This window comes from Diadema antillarum, unplaced genomic scaffold (genome assembly GCF_040938485.1).
Source record: "Diadema antillarum isolate AM-2024a unplaced genomic scaffold, OU_Dant_1.0 seq00002074_RagTag, whole genome shotgun sequence".
In the NCBI taxonomy this organism is placed as follows: domain Eukaryota; kingdom Metazoa; phylum Echinodermata; class Echinoidea; order Diadematoida; family Diadematidae; genus Diadema; species Diadema antillarum.
The window spans coordinates 137,639-161,608 of record NW_027272721.1 but is presented as its reverse complement, the minus strand read 5'-3'; the positions used below and the strand labels follow the sequence as shown (position 1 = coordinate 161,608).

Below are 23,970 nucleotides of genomic sequence, written 5' to 3'. Positions count from 1 at the left end.
ACTTTTAAGTCCAATAACTTTTGAAAGAAAGAAAGTTGGCGTTAATCATGAAACAGAATGTGTTAATAGTACATGCTCGATTTCAGCTTAATCTGATAATCCCTTCATTGTTGCTGCTCCGGTGGTTTACATCCTGTGTTTTGTCCCTTTCATTGCACAGCTATATAGCACAGCTTGGTAAAGATTAAACGCTTGAATAGACCCTGTACTTCAGAGCCTCTTTTCGGTTCACACTTTTCCAGAGTGTGTGCTTTCTTTCCAGCTAGTATTTATATAGGTAATGGGGGGCCATTTGAAATGAGTTATACATCATTTTAAAGCTTAGAGTCTGCTCTTTCAGAATCTGCCCTTAAATGAAAATCCATGTCTGGCGACTTTTTGTTGGTTTTGTGATGCAGGGTCACTGGCTATGACCATGCATCTCAAAACCATTGAAAAGTTTTTTTTACACTGTACCTGCGCGCGCACACACACACACGCACACACACAAATAGACGTGTATAAACATTAAATGTAAATGATTATGTTAATGATTGTGTCCATCTTCTTCAGAATGAATACATAATAATTTTCTTTTGTAAGTTTTTGAGTCGATTGTACGAGTTGTCAAGAATGTACACGTTCTGCTTTTTCGTGGACTCCTCGTTTTTGTCTTTCCTCAGAGCAAGGGGGAAGGTTGATTGTGACTACGTATAATATTGTTGCTGCATAATTACCTTTTATTTGCGTGGTACAGTGAACTGGTATGTACTCAAGATCATTTGTGATGTTTCTGTTATGTTCTGTGAAAGAAGAAAAAGAAATGATTAAATTTGAATGTATATATACTGTATATATATCATATGTGACCGTGTATCACAAAACGATCAAAAAGTCGCAACCCATTGATTTTACGCGAGGACTAAAAAAAGGTGAAATGAGTCATTGGAATCATCACATGAATGGGAAAGTGTGTTTTCAGCAGTTTTTCTACAACCTTTTTTTTTTGGGGGGGGGAGTAGAATGATCAGGTATGTCTGAGGCTGCGTTTATCAACTTTCCCCTGTTTAAACGGCTTTCGAAAGCCCTTTCGATAGCCCTTTCGAAGCCCTTTCCATAGCCCTTTCCAAAGCCCTTTCCAAAGCCCTGTACTATTAATGTGCCGCTTGTTTTCTAAGAAGGGACGGCGAAAAGCAATTACCATCATAAAGACACATCTTCCTTTGAGAGTGACGAGTCATGATGCATGCCACATGAATCTATTGTCTTCCTATCTGTGAGGCAGCTCCAGTTTAGCACATACTTCAAATATTTCTGAGTGGCGGCATGAGACTTTGGCTGCGTTTATCAACTTTCCCCTGTTTAAACGGCTTTCAAAAGCCCTTTCCAAAGCCCTTTCCAAAGCCCTTTCCACAGCCCTTTAGAAACGGCTTCCAAAATAGTTGCGTTTATCAACTCTCTTCGCGAACACGATAACTGGCCTGTCACTGCACAGCTGCATTGCGCAATTCGACCCGAGGGGAGAAGAGGTCATATAAGGCGTGCATTGTTCGTAACTGCAGTACAATACTACAAAGCCGTTTCAAAACAGCTTTGCGTTTATCAACTTCAAAAGGCTTTTACAAACAGGTTTCTGAAAACCTGTTTAGGGAACCTGTTTGGAAAGCCATAAATTTGCGGCTTTCGAAAAGGCTTTCCGAAAGCGCTTTCAAAACAGCTTTGCGTTTATCAACTCGTAAAAATTCCTTGAAAGCTGTTTGGAAAACCTGTTTCTGCCGAGAAAAGGAGAGTTGATAAACGCACCCTTTCGAAAAGGCTTTCCGATGGGGCTTTCAAAAGAGCTTTGCGTTTATCAACTCGTAAAAATTCCTTGAAAGCTGTTTGGAAAACCTGTTTCTGCCGAGAAAAGGAGTTGATAAACGCACCCTTAGAGGCCCCTTTTCATTTCTTGAAATCCTCTGCACACTCTTCACTTTTAAGTCCAATAACTTTTGAAAGAAAGAAAGTTGGCGTTAATCATGAAACAGAATGTGTTAATAGTACATGCTCGATTTCAGCTTAATCTGATAATCCCTTCATTGTTGCTGCTCCGGTGGTTTACATCCTGTGTTTTGTCCCTTTCATTGCACAGCTATATAGCACAGCTTGGTAAAGATTAAACGCTTGAATAGACCCTGTACTTCAGAGCCTCTTTTCGGTTCACACTTTTCCAGAGTGTGTGCTTTCTTTCCAGCTAGTATTTATATAGGTAATGGGGGGCCATTTGAAATGAGTTATACATCATTTTAAAGCTTAGAGTCTGCTCTTTCAGAATCTGCCCTTAAATGAAAATCCATGTCTGGCGACTTTTTGTTGGTTTTGTGATGCAGGGTCACTGGCTATGACCATGCATCTCAAAACCATTGAAAAGTAGCAGGCACTGATTTTGTCTGTCGATTCATAGTAGGTGAAACGGCTCAGCCTTGTCAATTCTGAATTTTTTCATATTTTCTGAAAGAGAACTTCTTTTTCTTCTGCATCATAATAAAGTTTTGGGGTTCGAAATTGAACAGCTAATTGTGTTTTAGCATTCATTTTTTTTCTAGAACACTTGTTTGTAGAATAGTGTGATTAGGAGTGTCTTGCAGTCCCCTTTTCATTTCTTAAAAACCCTTTACACACTCTTCACCTTTGACTCTAATATTTTTTGAAAGGATGATGCTACTGCTTCCACAGTTGTGATTAGTCATCTATACAACGTGTTGATAGAGCCTGATTAATCCCTTCACTGCTGTTGCTACGAAACTTTACATCCTGAATTTTGCCCCACTCATTGCTATGAACACTGCTAACATGGCTAAGTATTACAGATTAAGTGCTTTAATAACTTGACCCTATACTTCAGATCATCTTTTCTCATTACATACTCTTCCAGAGTGTGTACTTTCTTTTCAATATAAAAATCTAAGGTTAGTAGAGTCCACTTGGACTGGTTTTTTAATCATAAAGCGTAAAGTATGTTCTTTTAGAATCTGTTCATCACTTAAGATCCATGTCTGGCGACTCTTTTGTTGGTTTTGTGATGCATGGTCACATGTACACATGTATGTATCTATAATGTTATCCATATGCACGCGTGTGTGTGTGTGTGTGCGTGTGTGTGTGTTGTGTGTGTGAGGGTGTCTATGTGTGAGTGCTTGAGAGAAAGAGAGAGAGAGAGAGAGTGTGTGTGTGTGTGTGTGTAGGGACTGTATGTGTGTGTAAATTACAATCATTTGTGCTGATACCAAAACAAAAAATTCAATTGAATTCATGTTATTTTGTCAATTCATGAAAACTACAATGAAAGCGAATGATTCTGATATACTTTGCGCGTCTCCTAATTCATCTTTCTCTACATTCAAAAGAGTGTAATATCTCAAACTCTCGATACCACAATTTGCATCAGACCAACAGGCCAGAAATAGCTTTGGACGATCGAGGCACCCTGCCTGAAGTTGATATTTTAGGCTGTGCAGCCAATAATGGTATACCATAAGTGACCGAGTGACTGTCACTACGCCTTCTCTCGTACTATGACCATGACCGCGTCTGCAGTGAGAGATCTCCATCTCAGACACCATGTCAGAAACGAGAATTTGCTAGGTAGCCGTGTGGGCCGGTCAAATTGATGTTGTCGACTTGCTGTGAGCTTCTTCGGTCCCATCGGAACTACGTTTCCTTGCCCTGACCATGCCCCTTAGGGGACGGTACGGTCTGCTCCTCCACCATTCCTGCCACATCTTTCGAACTCTGCGACTGAGTCCGAACGAGAAAAAGATGACAACGCCCTGGAGAGCCTCGGCAATGATAAACAAGTAGAAGGCCGCAGGTTTCTGGATGCCCACAGCAATGAAACCTGCCACCCAGCCGAATCCCATCAGACTGGAAATCTACAGTAAAGAGGGGATGCGTGGATATACAATGTTACGATAAATGTAATTACCATCGTGTCCATCACGTGCAGTGATGTACGGAGCTATTATGCATTTCATGTCTGCTCTTTTTAAAAGTGAGAAATACCATATAATATCTACAAGTTGTTTTTGTTTATACCTTTTTTTTTGGTTATTCAAACAGGGACTTGTCATATGTATGTATCATCAAGCTTAATAATTAAAGTCTTACGCGCATAATAAGTCGACATGGCAGCGCCAGGAACCATAAATACAATACATTAAGGAGTTGGATGTGTAGAGAAGTACTAGTTGTTTACGATCGATTTTATTTCGCATGAGATATTATTTCATTGTTCTCAACTGATTTTTTTCATTTCAATGAGAATTTGGAAATACATGAAATGAAAGAAAAGAAAATATTGATGGATTTGAATGCACGTATGGTCTTAAGTATAAAAGTGACCACATAAAGTAAATAATAATGAGAAAGTGTCAATTACAACGTAGTAATATCGCAGGGGGAAGAACAAAGGGCCGATACAACATTCTGATGCATTACACTGTATTTCAGTGCATGCTCTTCAAAACCAAATGAACATCATTTCGATGGTTATATTGAAGGGTACAATGTTATCATGTAATAAGAAATAAGTCTATGTCATCTCGCATCTAATGTCATGTGTCGTGTCGAATTCGATGTAAATACCTGGCATTTTGAGCATACTCACCTTGATATATATTTTCATGTCGATCAATAGGTTCTTCTTCTTCTTGGGGTTTAGAATGTGAGAGCCTCGCTTCGCTTCGCTAATTTCCTTTATGGTAAAGGCAAAGAAGAGAACATTCAGTAAAAGACTGAAAGCGACAGGTACCAAGAACACGATGATGTTGTCTCGGAAAGGATACACCCAACAACTTCTCCCTCCGTATCTCAATGAAAGGATGTTTCGTCCCCACAGATGAACAACTACGCATATGAAAACAAATAATGCTGGAACCATCCATCCAACTAAGGAATATCGCATTATTCGCTTTCGTAGGGCGGTGTGAGACGGATTTCTTTTGAACATAGTGTTCGAGAAACTTCTACGGAGATTCCAGGCGAGAATGTTCATCCAGCAGAAAGCAGCCAAGAGAAAAAAGTGTGAGAGAATGCCGACAACTTGACAAATTACTGGCCAAGGAAACACATATGTGGCAGGGTATTCTAAGAGCACCTGACCCAGAAGCAACGCCACTATGAGGTTCAGGATAGATAGCCCCTGGATGTTCTGTAGAGGCGTAAGAATCATGTATGTCATTAGTGTTAATGTTAAGCAGAGTGTGGATAGACCGACGGCAGCATGCCCAAGGATAACTTGAGCTCTAGAGAACGGTCCAAAATGGTTTGCGAGGTCTGGCGTCCAGCATATTTGTGCACTTCCATTCTGGAACAAAATATACTTCCCGTGTGGGATGTCTATGTTGTTGTACGTTAGCACAGTTTTATTCCCGGTGTCAGTTAGTCGGTACGAATGAATGAAAACCACAGGGCAAACCATGACATTTGTGGGTGATCCACACAGGTGAAACTCATGACGGGCAGCAAATGTTGTTAGATCTTCTCGACTGTAGATGGTAACATTTCTCCACTTTACAGGTTCTATGTATGATTCATTGTACACGACGTAAACTGATGAATTAATTCGGACTGGTAGGAAAGAGTCGTAGGAATCTTTAAACCACTCTCCCGAGCAGTTCTCATCGGAATAGTTCACACCGTTGATGAGGCATTGCTGAACCAGCGCTATTTCCTGCTCTGGGCAAACTGTGGTATTGAACGCATTTGTCAAGTTGCGTATGATGCTCTCCAACTGAGGCCGAGAGGGCAAATGACTTTCAGAAAAAGAGTACGTTTCCGAATAAGTCCCGTCGCCAATATTATATGTAAACTGAATTTGCTGTGATGACAAACCTAGTCCCTGGAGGCAGGTTTGCCCGCTTCGTACGCGAAGAACGGAGTACGTAGTATGAAACACAGTGCAGGCTGGCCACACAGCATCCTCGGGCAGACACTTTGAATTATTCAAAAGTAGTCCAAGTGGACAGGATTGAGGTAACAGCTTTTCAATCGCAGTCACCTCCTCCGTAATAACAACAGATATTGCAAAGTTTGCTTCCCGTAATATGGCACACGGAATTTTATCAGTTCTGAAATCCATGCGAGTGGCACAGTTGCACATGGCACAATAAATATTTTTGTAGAGTATTCCAGCGATTACCACTACAGCTGAGTATTGATAACACGATGCTCTCGTGGTTGAGTTATGCTCACAGCTATTAGAACATGTCGTGACAATAGAGCCTGAGGAGGCATAGCATTTTCTTGGAGGGAGATCAATGTTCTTCGTTTCGATTATTTGGCGGAAACAGGTGAAACGTAGAGGGTTTGTCGTGCAGCCCTCATACCTCGCATATTCCAGGAGAGGGGTATTGTTATGTCGACTATGACACGACGCGCAATATCTGTTAGCGTAAAATACTCCGAGACCATCCGTCAGGATACTTTCATTTCGAACCGATTCACACTGTTCACGTAGAGAAGTATTCCCAAAATCATGAGGACATTTGTGTACTAGTAACCAGTCTTGAAGTACGTCTCCTACTTTCAGACCAGTAACGCATGCCCAGTATTCAATGTCGGGTATTGTTGTCCCAGATAATCTCATCGTCTGATTCAGGACACGTCCAGTATAGTCTTCACAGCAGTCACCCAGGCTGTGACAGATTGTATCGCAGTAGCAGAAAGCCGACAGTTGCTGACGACAGGACTCTGGACAAATCCTCGTCAGCTGTTTCGGGTTTGGAGTGACAAGGTCAGAACCATTTCCAGAGTCTGCGGAAACAGAAAACACACGGATATGAACTTCTAGAAATGTCTTTAACTAGGCCTAAAGGTTGGTTGATATTCATTATCCAAAGATTCGTTATTCCGAAACACACTTTTTCCCTATACCTAGAGGTTCGTTGATCTGAAAATGAAAAAAAAAGAAAAAAATAGGGGATTTCTTAATTCGAACATTTGTGGGGTTATTCCGGAGGATCACACATGCTAAGCTTTTCAAAAGCAAATCTTAATCATGATTATTCTTTTGTACTATTCCATTACTAGCAACCATTTGAATGATAACTCTTATTGGGCTTTCAGTGTTGACGAACAAGGTTTCTTAATTCGAAGATGAAATAAAGTTGGTTTGTCAGAAAAAAAAATGTGGCGAAGAGGGAGGAATCACCGCTTCTGTAGAGTAGTTATGAGGGTGGTAAGGCTGATTTTTCATAGCCAGGGGATCCTTATAAATAATGCACTTACGTTGCACGTATCTTTTTCCCCTCTTGTTCTTTTTTCCTTTGAATGTTCTCTTACAATCGTTGTTTTTGCACATGGTCATTCATGAACCATCCTGATTATGATGAAGAGGAGAAGGGGGAGGGCAAGGAAGACGAGGAGGAGGAAAATTCTTGTGTTTTGTTATCAACAATAGGACTGCTTTCCATTTCGTCAATAATATTATGTGTATCGTGTGTGCGTGTAGGTGTCAATAAGTCTGTACGTGCCTTTTGAATGTGTGTGTGTGTGTGTGTGTGTGGGTGTGTGTGTGGGTGTGTGCGTGCGTGTTTTCATCCAATAATTTTCATTGCACTTAATGCGTTTTCTGTTGAGAAATGAACAAACGTGAACTTAAAAGCTCCGTAACATTCAGGGCCCTGTTTTATGAAGAGTTAAAATTGATTATTATAGTTGATTTCAACTGCAAGTCTATGGCAGACTGTGTGGTAAGGAAATTTATGATCAATTTTATCTTTTGATAAAACGGGGCCCTGTTATGGTTGTGAACTGGTAAACACGAGATCTATCATAGATTTTATGTTTACGAGTTCACAGCCATACCTGTAATACCTGCAATGTTACCCATAATGGGTCTGATTTTGCTCTGTTTTAGTGAGGATCGTTTTCTACCCACAGCGTCCCTCTTAAAACATGTGTATAGAAAAGGTTCAATGCCGTGGAAATATCAGGGTGAGCCTTCTGAAAACCGTTATCAGTGCTCGGATTTATAACCATGAATCTCCTGCTGCACACAGGGATCAAACCTACTGCTACATGTATATGAATACAAGATGAGCAGTGTCCAAACAAAGTCAACGTGTGTAATAGCTATACTTGAGTTGACCTGGTTGTGTTGTACATGTATTGGCAAACCGTGATATTCCGCATGACAGTATCATTGGTGTGACACATTGCCCGCCGCTAGAGTGACAGACACACCAATGAATGGTGCATTCTTGGAGCAAAATTATCCCGACCCAATTTTTCTATTCACACAGTGACTGCCTTTGAGGTGATCACACGCAACCATGCGACGTATACCACACATCACAACTGTTTAAAAAGAGTTGCTTCTTTGACTGGTTTGCCAGAAACTTTGTTCATGGTAACTGTATGTGGAACATTTTCTCCCAACTTTCGTACTTGCTCCTTCTCCTCACTACTTGTAATGCCGATTATATCACTATATCATTACGTCGACAATCCCGCTTCATATTTGTACCAAAAAAAGGAAAGATGTAGTCCAACCTTTGGATGACTTCGGGTGATAGAAGGCTCTGTAATTCATTCATTCATTCATTCATTCATTCATTCATTCATTCATTCATTCATTCTATTTTAATGTGCACTTAGCTACTGACATGGCAGAAATGCGGGTATGCACATTCGTTAGCTTGATATCTGACCCGGAAAAATGAATTGTTAATAAACGAACGCATTATATACTGTGAAATATACCATGGGATGTATTTTCAATAGAGATATAGGAGTGCGCATTAGAGTCTACTCGACTGGTTTTCAATATCAACTGACAACGTCAAAATGATTTTAGTAATTAGATAATAATACATACATAGGCCTACATACATACATACATACATGCAGTGTACATACATGTACATGTACATGCTTACATAGAATTTCTATAGCGCTATATCCCATCAATACTCCTCAAGGCGCTTTGATTACTCCTATTAAAGCAAAAAGACTAACAATACAGTCGAAAAAATACATTCAAAATTTTAGAAATATAATCATGCAGTCGAAAACAGGCAGTATTTGTAGCAGTTTAATTAGCCCAGTTTCAGCCTTTAAAGCACACTTGTAAACCCAAAGTAGCATTAGAAAGCTGCGGCGATAGCTTTTACACTTGGACATGATCTTAACTAGCATGTTATTCATAATTGTACTAGGTCTACAACCACAACAGTGACAGGGAAGCTTTATTGTACAAAATATGAATATAAACTTCAAAGTTAGTTTCTCATAGGGCCCAATAGGTTTTTTTTACTTGTTTGGTTATATCCATCATTTGCCTGCGTTGGTTTTAGGAAGATTCAATTTTGGTGAGATAACATGATGAGACAGTCATTTCAATCATTTAGACTTTGAATCGTGTCAAAAAGTATGTGTGACAAACATTTTTTTTTTTTCACTTCAGGTGACCTTTTGAGGTTTTGTGATGCTTTGTCCCATTATATGCTAATAATTACAGTGTACATGCTATATAACCGGATTATGAATAGTCTTGTTTGTTAGTTTTAAGCCACCATGCATTAACAATCATGTCCCACGGAATTAATGAACTCTACATGATTTTATCTAGATACTGGCAGTTACTGATTATCTGATATGTGTAAATAAAAAAGATAAACAAACAATTAAACAAACAATTCAATGCGTAGAATAGGCAATAGTAAATATCATCAATGGTGAATTTGTATCCAGAGCTGATCACCGTCATAGTCTCCCACCCTATATCCCCCTCCCCTGCACGATCTGTAGGTCGATCTGTGTGTACCTCTAACACAAGGAGGAATTTTGATCAAATGCTGAGAGATCGCAGACTGAATAGAAGTGTTTTTCTTCTTCCTCTTTTTCTTTTGTAAAACAGTAAATACGTCCACTTCTCTTCGTCTGTTTACGTTTTCTCAACAATCGGCAAGGACAGCCGCACTAAAGAATAGAAGGCAGTTATATAGTGAATGAGACTGCATGTCTTTTATGTATTACACAGTGGTTCGAAAACAGGCTACAATCCACAGATACAGCACGATTTAATGGCTTTGCCATTGTCTCACCAATAGTCGTGTCGGTGTATAGAAATAGGAATCCATGTTTCAAAAATAACAAAGGGTATGGTTGATAGGTTTCCGAATCGGTGATCATCATTCGTGATTACACAGACTTCCAGACCGAATTATTTTCTATCTAAGTATGTTTGAAACAAAATGCATCTGAATTTGTACTGAACATCACTTTTATATAGTCCTACACATAGATACACTGTATGTTGTAAAATAAGATTCAATTATGATATTCCCATTGAACGGAATTACTGGATACCATTGGCAAATAAAATCATCCACACATTAATGTTGTGAATCATCTTAAACTTTACACTGCGCTATATTACTAACCATAATTCGCTGGGGAGATAAAGGCTAATTGATGACGCCAGTAGGCTCACTTTGAGACAGGACACCTAAAATTACATACCGAAAATTGCCGCCATTTTCTGAAATTCCTATAGCTGTTCAGCCAGGTAACCCAAATATAAAATTTTAATGTCTCCATATACATATATATATATATATATATAATATATATATGTATAAAATTATGTATACTATATCATGATAACAATATATTGTTCTGCGCAGCTGTAAATGCACATATGAGTGGTGTGGGTGTGAGTGTGGCCCGCCTGTGTATGCATTCGTACATGCATAACATTACTCTTAAGTATTCCATGAATAAAAAAGAAGGGAATCGTTTCAGTTTCTCTCCGATTACATTGAATCACATAAGGTTAGAAGATTCGAGAGAAGAAAATTGCATTTCCAGGTCATCTACTGTATAATACAGAATGACTGTTAAAGATATTGCGTGGATCACGTGCATTAAATGAACAATGATATCATACTCACTCAAAGAAAAGACTGAAAGGTTTCCACCAAACAGAAATCCTGCCACGATAATGATCAATAGCCTCACTGAACCCATTCCGATTACCTAGATCGATAATGTCCATTAACGAGCATTCAGTCAGTGTATGCTTACATTTCCCAAAATACAATGAAAATGGAACTTTTGAAAATAACGAAATTCAAGCTGTATTCGTTTGATAGGGTAGATTTGATAGGCACTACGGCGTCGTTTTAAAGCAACCGGTTGGTAAATGCAAAATCGTTCTCAGCCGTGCAAAACAGTGACAGATGGGGTCTTCACGCGGGTGCGACGGGGGCGGTGTCACTGTGTATCTACTTTACGTCCAAGATCCAAAGGGACAAACATTGAGGTCTTCATTCAAATGCATGCAGGCGAGACGAAATGAAATCTGGTTACTCGTTTCACCATTTTGAACGCGAGGCAGGCCATTATAAACAAGTATCGTTAACGGCATCTCTTTCATATGTTTTTTTTTTTTTCAATAAGGTAAATTCAATTTCACAAAGCCGCTGTACCGTCTCCTGTGTGACATATGCATCATTGTACGTGCTATGGTGTTGCATTGGTGCATTGGTCCTACTTTATCAAAATTTTCTCTCAAGAATTTATAGGGACGTTAGCTTTGAATCTCTTTATGGGAAGCTGTAGCTTAGCTATAGATACCTTCGAGGTTTTGTGAGAAGGAAATGTTCTAGGTGTTGATTGTAATGTCTTTGAGACAGGTAGAATGACATAGATGTATTATAGTGGCATTTCAAAACAAAAACGTCATCAACTCGAAAGATGTGTTATAGATTGTTGACTGCTACTATACTATGATCTGATGAGTTTAATCATTACTAAAGTGTAACTACAGCTTAACTAAAAAAACCCCAAGCAAATCGACTTATTTCAAAATAATGCGCTATCTTTCTATGTATGTTTCACAAAAAAACTGCCTCAATGCGCACCTACCTTGCTCTCTATATAGATCTCTGAACGATGTTTGAATTATGTATATATATATATATATATATATATATATACATATACATAATCATACTCATATAAAAGTACTAGTCTTTGTTACATCATACACGAAATGGGAGAAATTCGGAACACATTGAGAAAACTAACATTTGCAATATTGTATAATTCATTAAAGTGATCTTATAGTTTTGGTTAAGGCCTAATTTCAGGTTTCTAACATGTTTTGGTGAGATAATGAACAATCTCTAATGAAATATGAAAAAGCATGTAATTCCAAGAGGAATCCAACGTTTAATTGATGAAAATCGGTTTTGAAATGGCCTAGATATGTATAAAAAAGAACATTCCTTAAAAAAAAGGAAAAAGGTGGGACCCACCTTTTATTATATGATAACTTTGTTTGACTTTTTTGGGATGTTTCAGCCATTCCAAAACAGATTTTCATCAAATAAACTTTGAATTCCACTTCAAATGGTATGCTCTGTACTATTTCATATTAAAGTGGTTTCTCGGTATTTTGCAAAAAGTTAAAAGCTCAATAATTCTCATGTCAACCAATAGTGTACCATCCCTTTAAGATTTGTAGTTTCAAAATCCATCAAAGTGAATTAAAAAAACCCGAAAATATAAAGTTTTTTTTTTTTTTTTTAGTAGGCTTATCCTCTATTCTGTGAATCTGAGAAGTGATTACAGCTGTACGGCAACTATGAGCAGATTATCAGATTTGGTTCAACAGGGCGATTTACACTCATTGACAACATCTAACCCGCTCATCAAATGATACGGCCCATGAGTCTTACATTCCATGAGCAAATTATAGCCAATAAGCATACACGCTAAGCAATATAAGGCCCATGAGTCATTGAGTTGCCTAGCAATGTAATGTCGGTCTCAAAGCTGAAACTTTGTATTGCGCTGTGTTGGACTCATAGGCCTTGTGTACCTATACAGGGCGTATAAAAAAATTACACTTTTGACAAAATTATCCGAACTACATTTCAAAATATTTGGAAGATTTTTTCATATTTATGGATGCCCAATAGTCTCATCTATCAAGTGCAATCAACAAAACTAATTTTGGTCCACGCTTGGCTGAACACTGACGCTGTTTGTCCAGAGTGTAAAATATGACTTGCGCCAAATTGAAAGAAGATTGAAAATTCAGCCAGCAGTTCAAATAAGTGCTCCCATTCAAACAAATTGCTCTTTTGCTTAAAGCTTTGATTATGTTATGATAGTCTGAGGTTTTTTTTTGTCAGCTTTATCGTAATTTTAATGATTCATTTCTAAATCAATTGGTGAGAATTAGAGTGTGTAATTACTTCAAGATCTTTAAAGCACAATTTTCACAATACACGGACACACTAATACCATATGCCAGTTATTCATTAATGTGGTAGTGGTACCAAATTCATCAACATTCATATCATTCATCCCAGTAATTAATCAATCGATTGAAAAATTAATCAGTCAATCAATCAATCAATCAATAAACCCATCAATACATCAACCGATATATATCAGTTAGTCAGTCATTGAGTCGTTTAATTAATCAGTGAATCAATCAAATAATCACTTCATCACTTTTCAGTCACTGAAATAATCAATCGGCTGATTAAATGAACAAATTAACAAATATATCAGTTTTTCAAACATTGATCAGCCTTTAAGCCGGGAGGGGGGGGGGGTGAGTTGATATATTGATTGATTGATTGATTGATTGATTAAATGAACGATTAATTGATTGATAGATAGATTGGTTGATTGTATTGATTGAAAGATCTGAGGATGCATTAATTTTGTACTTTTCTTCTTGACTGAGTGACTTGCATGTGGGTTCGATATGTCTGTGCATGATTTGTGATAACTGTGCTTAAAAGATCTTGATGTTGTTAATCAACCTTCCATAACACAATGGAATCATTTACAACGTGACAGAAAATCGCCAGAAAATTCCTAAACTATCATCACATAATCAAAACTGTGAATAAAAGAGCAATTTGTTTGAATGAAAACACTTTTGAACTGAATTTTCCATCTTCTTTCAATTTGGCGCAAGTCATTTTTCACACTCTGGACAAAGAGCGTCAGTGTTCAGCCAAGCGTTCACGAAAATTTATATGTTGATTGCACTCGATAGATGAGACTATTTGGCATCCATAAACATGAAAAAAAAAACCTTCCAAATATTCTGAAACGTAATTTAGACAATTTCTTTTTTTAAGTGTAACGTTTCTTTTTGATACGCCCGGCAGTGTTGGACTAATGGGCCTTGAACTGCCTAGCTTCGAACTCGTGGGTTTTATTACTCGTAGGCTGTATTACTCGGGGGTTGCATGACCAGTGACTGTGTTGACGTCAACCCATTGGAGAAGACTTTCATACCTGAATACAAATAAACCCGAGTCCAAATCAGGCTATCATCTTTGGAGACCCTTAAAGATGATTAGTCAAATGACTGTTATACATTTAAATTTGTTTAAGTAACATTTCATTAACTGATAAAAACTACAATTACTAAGAAATTATTTAATGATTTAAAGTTTTCTTGAATTTTCTGTAATGGACTTCGAACGTTTTTACATTCAGGTATTCAATTGTTAGACGGTAGACTTACTAGACTTATTGACTATGAATAAATCTTTCTTCGATCCATCGTCACCTCCGCTACCTTATTATGTGCATCTTAATGGGTACCATGCGATGTTTGGACAATAAAAAAGGGGTAACTGTGCCTTGTAACTGACAAAAGTACCGTTTTACTTATGTCGACCTTCTTTGGCTGAGGAGTCAAGCGAGAGATATAAGTTCCTGATATACAGTACAACTGCACATGCATTTGTCTTGATTTAAGAGGGTTATGCACATCTTCTGCGCGTATGGTTGCTACATTTCTCAAAGTACCTTGTTGCCTGTATTCAGGCCACCTGTCGGCGGTGATAATAACATCACAGCAGGAAAGCGTGTCTAAAATGGTTTTGTTGACGAATTTGACAGAAATAGGTGCATGAATTGATTATCAAGCCATGACTCTCCATGAGCAGTAGGTCCATGGCTAGACACATGACAATGGATCTTTGAATTTTTTCTAACACTATGTATACTTTAATAGTTAGAAGCCTTCAAGCCTCGATTTCAGAACTGTGGTATCTCTCTCAGAATTTTAACAAAATCTGATCATCAAACATCAACTACATTGTTGCGTAATACTACACGTTTTATAACATACCTCATTGAGAACACAACTCTGTACAACATTCGTTAAATAGATACACAAAATCAAATGGCGTATATACAAATTGTGTTTACATAATTCTTCGAGTGCCAGTAAGAAGGTTTTTCTCCTAATTTGAATTCCCTCCATTTCTCTATCAAAAAAAAAGAAGATTTATGCACAAAAATAGATTGACTGTGACCTCTTAAATTCATAGTTCAAATACTTATAATGTACAGCCAAAGAAAAACATACGAAGATGTAGCTGACAAGAAGGCTTAAAGAGAATATTACTCATACACATAGAGGCACAGAATAGTGCCTCTATTGTGTTTCAATTAACATGATTAATGAAGGTTTTATGCACATACAATTTCATTGTGCGTGAAATGACATAACATTACGATCAAATGATTGCTTGTTAGTGAGGCTAAATGAGCTGTAATGGTTTCATTAACCATGTTTACTGTTGCCAAATTTCGCAAATTTTTCACTCAATTCATTTTCTTTGTATTTGAATTTTGTTCTATGGTTCAAATCCCTGCTTCAAATTTTCTTAAACAGCTTTCAAATTAATAAGCATTCTATTTCAAATTGACACATTTTCATTCCGACATGATGTCTTTGTAAAGACCAATTTGAATTCTATGTTTATGCAGTGTACATAACAAGCGTTTATGGATAAAGAGCTACATATACAGGAATTCAGTACCAAAATTATACTGCGGCATTGTTGGCTTGGGACTTGTCCTTATTCAAATTATTATAGTTTTGTCCAAACAGAGGTCACGATCTTGTTCATGCCTGCAAATGTTACAAAGGACGCACCGGTTGAATTGTGAGAACAATATCTCAATAGATAAACAAACATATGTACGTAAACAAGCTCTCACGAAACACACAGGCACAAATAGATACATTCAGACCTTTTGTCATATGATACGCATTACATCGTGTATCATTTAGCGTTCCATGCATCTGTTTAACCATGCCATGAACACACAAACGGACAAACAATCGATGTAATCATAATCATTGAAAATTATCTTAAGGATGCTCAATAGTTACTCAAAGCTATTGCATTGTACACCTAGCATGCGTGGTACACTTAACACTGCTTACGGGTCTGTAAACAATTTCCTGCATGCTTTCTTAAGGTCTACAGTCTTTTCATGACAAATATGAATGTAACTCAGACGGATGATGAGTGAGTTGATGTTTTCTTTAAACCGACATGGATGGATGTTCTCTCCGTGTCCGAATGCTGCGAGTGGTACAAGCGCCTCGACCTTGCCCACTCCACCCACATTCTCCTGACCCTCTGGTTCAGGCCGAATGACCAGAAGATGAGAATTCCTTGGATCGCGACGGCCACGATGAACACGTAGAATACAAATGACAGCTGAATTCCGACAGCGATGAAACTGACGATCCACCCGAACCCCATGAGACTCGAGATCTGAAGTGTTGGCAAGATACGAGCTCTCACGTATTACAAAAAGTTTAAAATGTGCAAAATTGCAGAATTGAAATAGGCTAAATGGAAATATGTGAGCATTTACAAAATCTTAGAATCCTATTAAAGAAGGTGAGAAAGAACACACACATTCCTAAGGTACAAGGTTGCTGAAAGACCACTTACCTTGATAAATGTTAAAAGTTCTTCCCATTTTTCCTTTTTCTTGTCATGGTTCAAGACGTCAGAATCACTCTTCATTGCTCTGATTTCTCTGATGGTCAGGATGAAGAACACAGTGTTAAGGGCAAGACTAATCGCCACAGGTCCTAGGAATACGATGGCGTTGGCTTTAAACGGTTGTATCCAGCAACCTCTACCCCCGTATCGCAAGGAGAGCGCGTCACGCCCCCAAAGATGAACGAAGAAACACACAGCAACGAACAGTCCTGGAGTAACCCAGCCTGCTAGACAGTATCGCATGACATGTCTTCTTACCGTCCCGCGACTACGTTGGACTACATGCGTGAGAGAAAAACTCCGATAGAGATTTCCGGCAAGGATGTTCATCCAACAAAATGAAGCCAGAAGAAAGAAGTGGGCAAGGACACCGACCGTTAGACAAAGAGTAGGCCATGGAAACAAGTAAGTTGCAGGATATTCTATCAGCAATTGTCCCAGTAAGAGAGCGATTATCAAGTTTATGATACACAAGCCCTGAAGGTTACGCAGAGGTGCAAGTACAGAATAGGTCACCAACGTTGCAAAGAGACAAAACGAGGACAACCCCATTGCAACGTGACTTGATATCCTCTGGGATGTAGTAAAAGAGCCAAAGTACAGCATAGTTTCTGCCAAATCAAGTGACCAGCATATTCGCGCGCTTCCGTTCGGCAGCAAGGCAAATTTTCCTGGTAATATGGACAAGCCGCGAAACAACAGTCCTGTTCCGTTTCCGAGTGAAATCTTTCGGAATGCGTGAATTACAACGGAAGGGCAATCCATGACGTTTTCAAGTGTTCCGCATAAATTGAAATTTGCTCTCACAGAAAAAGAGTGAAATTTGTCGTTTCCACTGTAGACAGTCGTGTTTTTCCAAAGAATAGGAGTGATATAGGATCCGTTGAAGATGACATACTCAGTCCCGTTGATCTGCACTGGCTGGAATTGTTCGGGAGGACCAATATACCAAGTATCCGTGCAATTGCTGGATAGCTCACCATCAACAATACACAATTGCGATAGCTCCAATTCTCGTTCGGAACAGACCGTGAAATTAAGGGACTTTGTGAAATTGTTCAGTTTGTCTGCAATATGGCTTCCAGGAGGAAGATCGTATTTGACTAGATCATAGTCATACCGTGTCGTGTTTTCGTTCCCGTATGAAACGGAGCTAATATCGGTTGACGACAGTTCAGTGAAGCACGAGTTTTTGCCATTTATGCGCAATATCGAGTAGGTGAAATACAACATTTTACAGGACGGCCACTCTGTGTGTTCAGGTGCGCATCGGGAGTTGTTTAGTCGTAACCCTACAGGGCAGGACGGTTTGACGAAGGGAACTAGCTGTACCTCATGTTCAGACACAATATACGTGATCGCTCTGCTGATTTGGGGCTCAGTTATTAGTTTCGATGAGCAAAGAAATATTTCATCTGTCTCTTCAGCTGTTAAAGCCGCGTTGCAGACAGCACAATATTTGTTTTTGTACGCCATTCCATTGACAAACACTACAGCTGAAAATCGATGACATGCTTCTTTTAAAGAAACGTTGTACGAACTGTTGCTTGGACATGTCCCCACGATTTCGTTGGATGACGCCTCGCATTGACGCGGTGGTTGCGTGTCATAACTCCCATTTACCAGGAGAACACAAGGGACCTTCCTTGACAACGGTACAATCCCAGCAATACTTGACGCATTGCTAGGACAGCCACTATACATCGCATAGTCCATGAGCAGCAATGGCCGTTTCAATTCGTGACATTTCGCGCAATATCTGTTGGCGTAGAAAATGCCATGTCCATCGGTAAGAATGCTCCCATTACGAGCTAATTCGCAATTCATACTTGTGTCGATATTTCCATAGCCGCGTGGACATCTCGTGATGATTTTCCAGTAATGAGTCGCCTTTCCCACTTGCAGTTGAACGCAAGACCAATGATCCGGTCCTGGTATGTTCCGTTGTATTGTGGGCAATGTCGCGTCCGTTGCATTGAAATCTTGGCAACAGTCACCGAGGCTGCTGCAGATTGAATCGCAATAGCAGAATCTGTGTTCGTTACGGCGGCATGTTTCTGAGCAGAGTCCTAACACGAGAGGTGTGGATACTGATTGGGCATCTCTTTGATCTGTCAAGAAAGAGTTGGGATGAAAATGTAGTGCGTATTGAAATCACTTTCATTTTCTGGTGCCGGTGAATATCATAATTATGAAGAATCATAATTGTCCAAGGTCAAAAAAAAATACACTCGTTTGCCATATCCATGATTTCATATCTATACAAATACTATTCCATCTTCTGGAGCCTGGAATCTAATGATAATCTCACACTGCATTCTTTTCAAGCACATTCCTTCCCTGAAACGACAAAGCAAATGGGAATTATACTGCTTGACATAACACGTTTGCTCTATTCTGTAACATTTCACATTTGACCTTTCCTCATACTCAGCCGTTCTGTGCATTCCAGGAATTCATAATATAAACAAGTGAGTCGTTGTTGTAAAGAAAATTAATCAGGCTTTCTTATGATGTCACATTTGAATGGAATGATGTAGTTTTAAGAGAAATATGATTCATCAAATTTGAATTGCAGGACTTTTTTGAGGAGTTTAGTTTAAATCAACGATTAGATGTCCCACCACTCCTCCCAGGGAACAAGGAAGGTGAAAGTCTTTTTTTATTTCATCATTTTTTTTTCGGCGACTGTTCACAGCATAGGATCTGCCTTCTCACCTTTGATTCCGCAAGAAACGTGTACGAGCTCAATGCACGCGTTGTAAGTGTCATTCCTCTTCAGATGATGCGAACAATCGTCTAGATTTGTCTCGTTACCCGTGCATCGTATACCATAAGAGAAGACAGCAGATGAATTGATGCCATCCGCTGGTGTTACGCCATAATCCATGATTCCTGGGAATCCCAAAATCCGACAAGTCACATTGGTTTCGGCAAGTCCCCATGTGTCACTGCACACCTTGCTCCACGCACCATCCCTGTAAATCTCGACCAAGCCATGCTCGCCGTTGTCTCCAACAAGACGTACTGAATAAAGAAACACAAGTATTTAAATTGAGTTGATGCACGTGATTTGAAATGCACGACCATCAAAAGCTGATGGAATTAAATAGAGAAAAAGCAAGACCACCAGATTGGTAGAAGATATGACGGCATCCACTCAACCTTCATTACGAGAACGCAGTGTGGAAGAAACATTATCAGTAAGTTTGAAGGATTACCTACGTTTCCTCTCTCTTGCAAGAAACCGAAAGAGCTATACAGACAGACCAGGGTAAAAACAGTATACCTACTCATTTGTTTTCATAGAACTTGAATACGAGGCACAGGAAACACTGTCGTCTTGTTTCATGTGTTTTCCTTTATGATGTGCTACCCTTTTACATTATACGAAGACAATAATATTTTGCCTTTTTGGAAGTGACAATCTCTCGATTCTGTCACATTTTTTTTTCTTTTTTGGTAAGACTTTGTTTGAGTAATAAACAAAATAGAAAACTTACCGGTAAGGTTCGAACACACTACGCCTGCATCTTCGCTATGACTGCAGTCATGGACACCGAGGCCATCGTGGAAACAATCCAGAATGTCACTTTCGCCGCCTTCACACGTCACTTCGTCCAGCAGGATGGGTCCCGTGCCGGAGCCGAACGCTGCCATTGATGGAGAGCGTAAAGCCCCAAGATATCCAAGCATAGAGCAAATAACACGAGCGTCAAGAATGTCCCAATTATCGTCACATACCGTGTTCCAGTTGTCGTTGTAGTACAGCTCTACTCTGCCTTCCCATGGGTTTTGTCCACCAACCAGACGTACCGGTGTCTCTCTGGCTGAAAGACAAATCAAACCAGCCACTTAATAAAATTTGTCCAAAATAGATGAATTTGACCGACGGAAATTTTCGATTTTTTTCTTGTTTACTAGCAGATTGTCATGCCAGTTTCCTGATAATCTCTAAACTACCTTGTGTCCCACTTGCTGAAACACAAATCTTGTAAGTAATTCACGTCAATTGTAAATGACTTTAATCAAGAAACGATCCAGGAGAGAAACTTACCCGTCGTGTTTGAACACACCACCCCTGCATCTTCGTAATGGTCGCAGTCATGGACTCCGAATCCGTCGTGAGCACACTCCAAGATGTCTATTTCACTACCTTCGCACATCACTTCGTCGAGTAAGATTGTTCCTGTGCCGGGACCGAACTCTGCATTTTTGACAGCGCTATCTGCTCCAGGGTACCCAAGCATTCTGCAGATAACCCAGGCTTCACGAAAGCCCCATTCGTCATCGCAGATCGTTGACCAGGATCCGTTAACTTTCAGCTCCACTCGGCCTTCATTCGAACTTTCGCCACCAGCTAAACGGACATCAGATCCCTGTACTACTGATTGGAGTTTGTATGAAAAAAAAAAAACAGAAGAAGAAACAAGCATGTCCGTCAACTGTTCTTACTTATATTATATTTCATGAAAACATAAGAGCGTCAAGTGAAAGAGAAATTCTGTATTCCAGTAGATAAACATGCTATAATTTTTCGTTGATATACGCATTTATTATTATTTCTTCACACAACCATCAAATTCTTACCAGAACATCTGGGCGCTGTGAACCAAATTAACGTACTGGTTTCATTCTCACCGAAGGGTTTTTTTTTTTTGTGCCTTACTGGGTTATGCTATTAAGAATGCATCCAGAACAAGACCAGTTAATTTTGTGTCTGTGATTATCCCCCCTCATTAATGGCTGCAGCGAAAGACGTATAGACCTACCTCATGAATAAATGTTTGTAAAAAAAACATGATTTTGTACATCGGTCTTATTTTGGCACATTCTTTTACGGGAACCTGGTGGTCTTTTATTAAGTCTATGAGTCCATGACGGATCTTGAGATGCCCTCACCTTCTAGTGTAATTCACAAATTTTACAATTTATGCTTCTCTTGTAAATTGCTCTTTTCCATGTAGGGTTATAGATGAAGATTGTTTTGCTTACCTGTTTATTTATCCAAACCAGAGTTGATATCATTATGATAATTGCATTCATGTTTTGTTGAAACTTACGTGATTCAAAGTTCCTTTTGATAATACGTACTCATGTAAGCGTTACACTGCAATAAGTCCGGTGTTAAATACTGAACACCGAGCTGGTGTTATATTTTCGGTGCTCATTTACGGTGTTAAATTAACACCTCCGGGTGTCATTTCCAAATGTAAAACTGTTTTTTGAAGAGTTTCTTAGTAATTGCACTTCTTGTTGATTTTTAATCTAAACAAGACGATCAAGAATTTTACATTAAAATACTAGATTTTTGAAAAAATGTGAAAATAAATTCACACCAAAGTAACACCAGCTGGTGTGGTCTCTTATTGAAGCTGGACGGGTGTTAAACCATTGATATTAACACCAACAAATATCAAATCAACACCATGTGGTGTCATTTTTTAATTAACACCAGTACAGTGTCAAAATAACACCAGGTACAGTGTCAAATTAACACCACGAAGTGTGAGGTGAACACTTTTCAACACCATCACAGTGCATTTTTTACACCTGTGGGTGTGGTTCTTTATTGAAGTTGATCGATGTTAGATTTAACACCCATGGTGTTAAATCTAACACCGATTTTTTACAGTGTATGTATATTACTTTGTGTTACTTTATGGAAATAAAATCATTTTGAATTGAATTGAATTGAATTGAATTGAATTGAATTGAATATGAGGTTTCAGAATTCAGTATGGAACGGGTTGAGAACTTAAGTATAGTTAATGCACAAGGATGAGTTATGACAATAGGAAGCAATTGAAAGAAGGGAAACGATACATATTCGCGAATTCATTTACCTGAAAGTGCAGCAGTAGAGCTACAGACAAACATATGCACAGTTAAAACCAGTACCACCAGCATTTTTTTTTTGATATTCTTCTTAATTTCCTGTTGAGAGAAAGCTCTTCATATGTCTGAAAAGTACTGAGTTACAGCGTCTTGTTGGTGTTGTCCGTATCAAACAGCACGAGGTAATCCACAGCACTGCTAATCCACCTGCAATTTTAGAATTTTTTTGTCATGATTCCGTGCAGTAATGAGTGCACCGCTCCGTTGCAGTAGCAAATGTCCAAAACTTTGCCTTAGGAACGGGTACTTGGACGTACTATCCAGTGGCATGAAGATCACGTTTGATTGCCCACTAATAAACTGCTGCCTGGAAAGTCTAACCAGTAATGTCGCTGAGTAATTGCATGATAAATATTGCTGTGGTAGCTACTCGCTGCCTCAGGGCAGCCAATGGCGTGTCCGTCACTTCGCTAGGATCCGCCCATGAAAGTATTATATTTCACTGTCACTATAAAGATCGCTTTTCCAACTGTACCGCCAATATCGAAGTAGCATAGAAATATATTTCATCAGACAAAATTGCACATTTTATTGCTTATACCAGGAGCGGATCCAAGAATTCCGCAAAAGGAGTGGGGGCGCCTTTTCAAAATTTAAAGGGGCGCACGCACCCCCCCCCCCCCCACTTTTTGGTTCTTTTTATTTCTTTTGTTTTAACAAGACATAAAAAAAAAAAAACGGTTGGGTGAGCGTCCGGTGCGCCCCGCCTGGATCTGCCATTGATGTATACACTGGATGTACTACAAGCCATTCGTAAGTAAATAGGATTACTGCCGTTCGAATTATCCTGACACTATTACACGTTCTCTGAACATAAGCATTTCGTACCATTGGTAAAGACTGGGCAACTCATTGACAAAAATACTAGTACAAGTCCTTACTCACATACACACTAATTTGCATTTCACAGCTTACTATTCACTTCATGTATTATGAATTTACTTCCATAGGCTTCCCTCGATCCTTACCGTTCTATTCGTATTTGCATCTATTTTCTTTCCCCAAAGTTTTGTATTATGCCACATTTGTGACCTTCTCTTCTCTTGCCATTTCTTCTATGTAGCCAATCTCGACCACTGTAATTCGAATTTCATCGGACATTCTGTGTAAGTACCAGATATTTTACACTTTGCTCCCCTATCAGCTCACGCGCACAAACACATTTACATAATGCTTAGTGCCAGTATATTTGTACTTTAATAATGAATACTCCATTGACTGTGTAATGTATAGGTGAAAGAGACTTGTGTTAATAAGA

General features: G+C 39.0%; 2 protein-coding genes across 2 annotated transcripts; both read right to left on the bottom strand.

Annotated features, from left to right (window-relative positions):
- Window positions 1-16,310: 16,310 nt before the first annotated feature.
- LOC139713841 (uncharacterized) lies at window positions 16,311-18,290 on the bottom strand. Its single transcript, XM_071625546.1, has 2 exons — window positions 16,761-18,290; window positions 16,311-16,577 (listed from the first exon to the last, which is right to left on the bottom strand). Exons 1-2 carry the CDS (start codon window positions 18,288-18,290, stop codon window positions 16,311-16,313), a joined length of 1,797 nt encoding a protein of 598 aa, XP_071481647.1.
- A 1,216-nt stretch (window positions 18,291-19,506) lies between these two features.
- Window positions 19,507-22,777, bottom strand: LOC139713840 (neurotrypsin-like). The gene is made up of 4 exons (XM_071625545.1): window positions 22,661-22,777; window positions 20,872-21,198; window positions 20,318-20,644; window positions 19,507-19,841 (listed from the first exon to the last, which is right to left on the bottom strand). The coding sequence occupies exons 1-4, from the start codon at window positions 22,722-22,724 to the stop codon at window positions 19,507-19,509; spliced, it is 1,053 nt and encodes a 350-aa protein (XP_071481646.1). The 5' UTR covers window positions 22,725-22,777.
- Window positions 22,778-23,970: the final 1,193 nt, after the last annotated feature.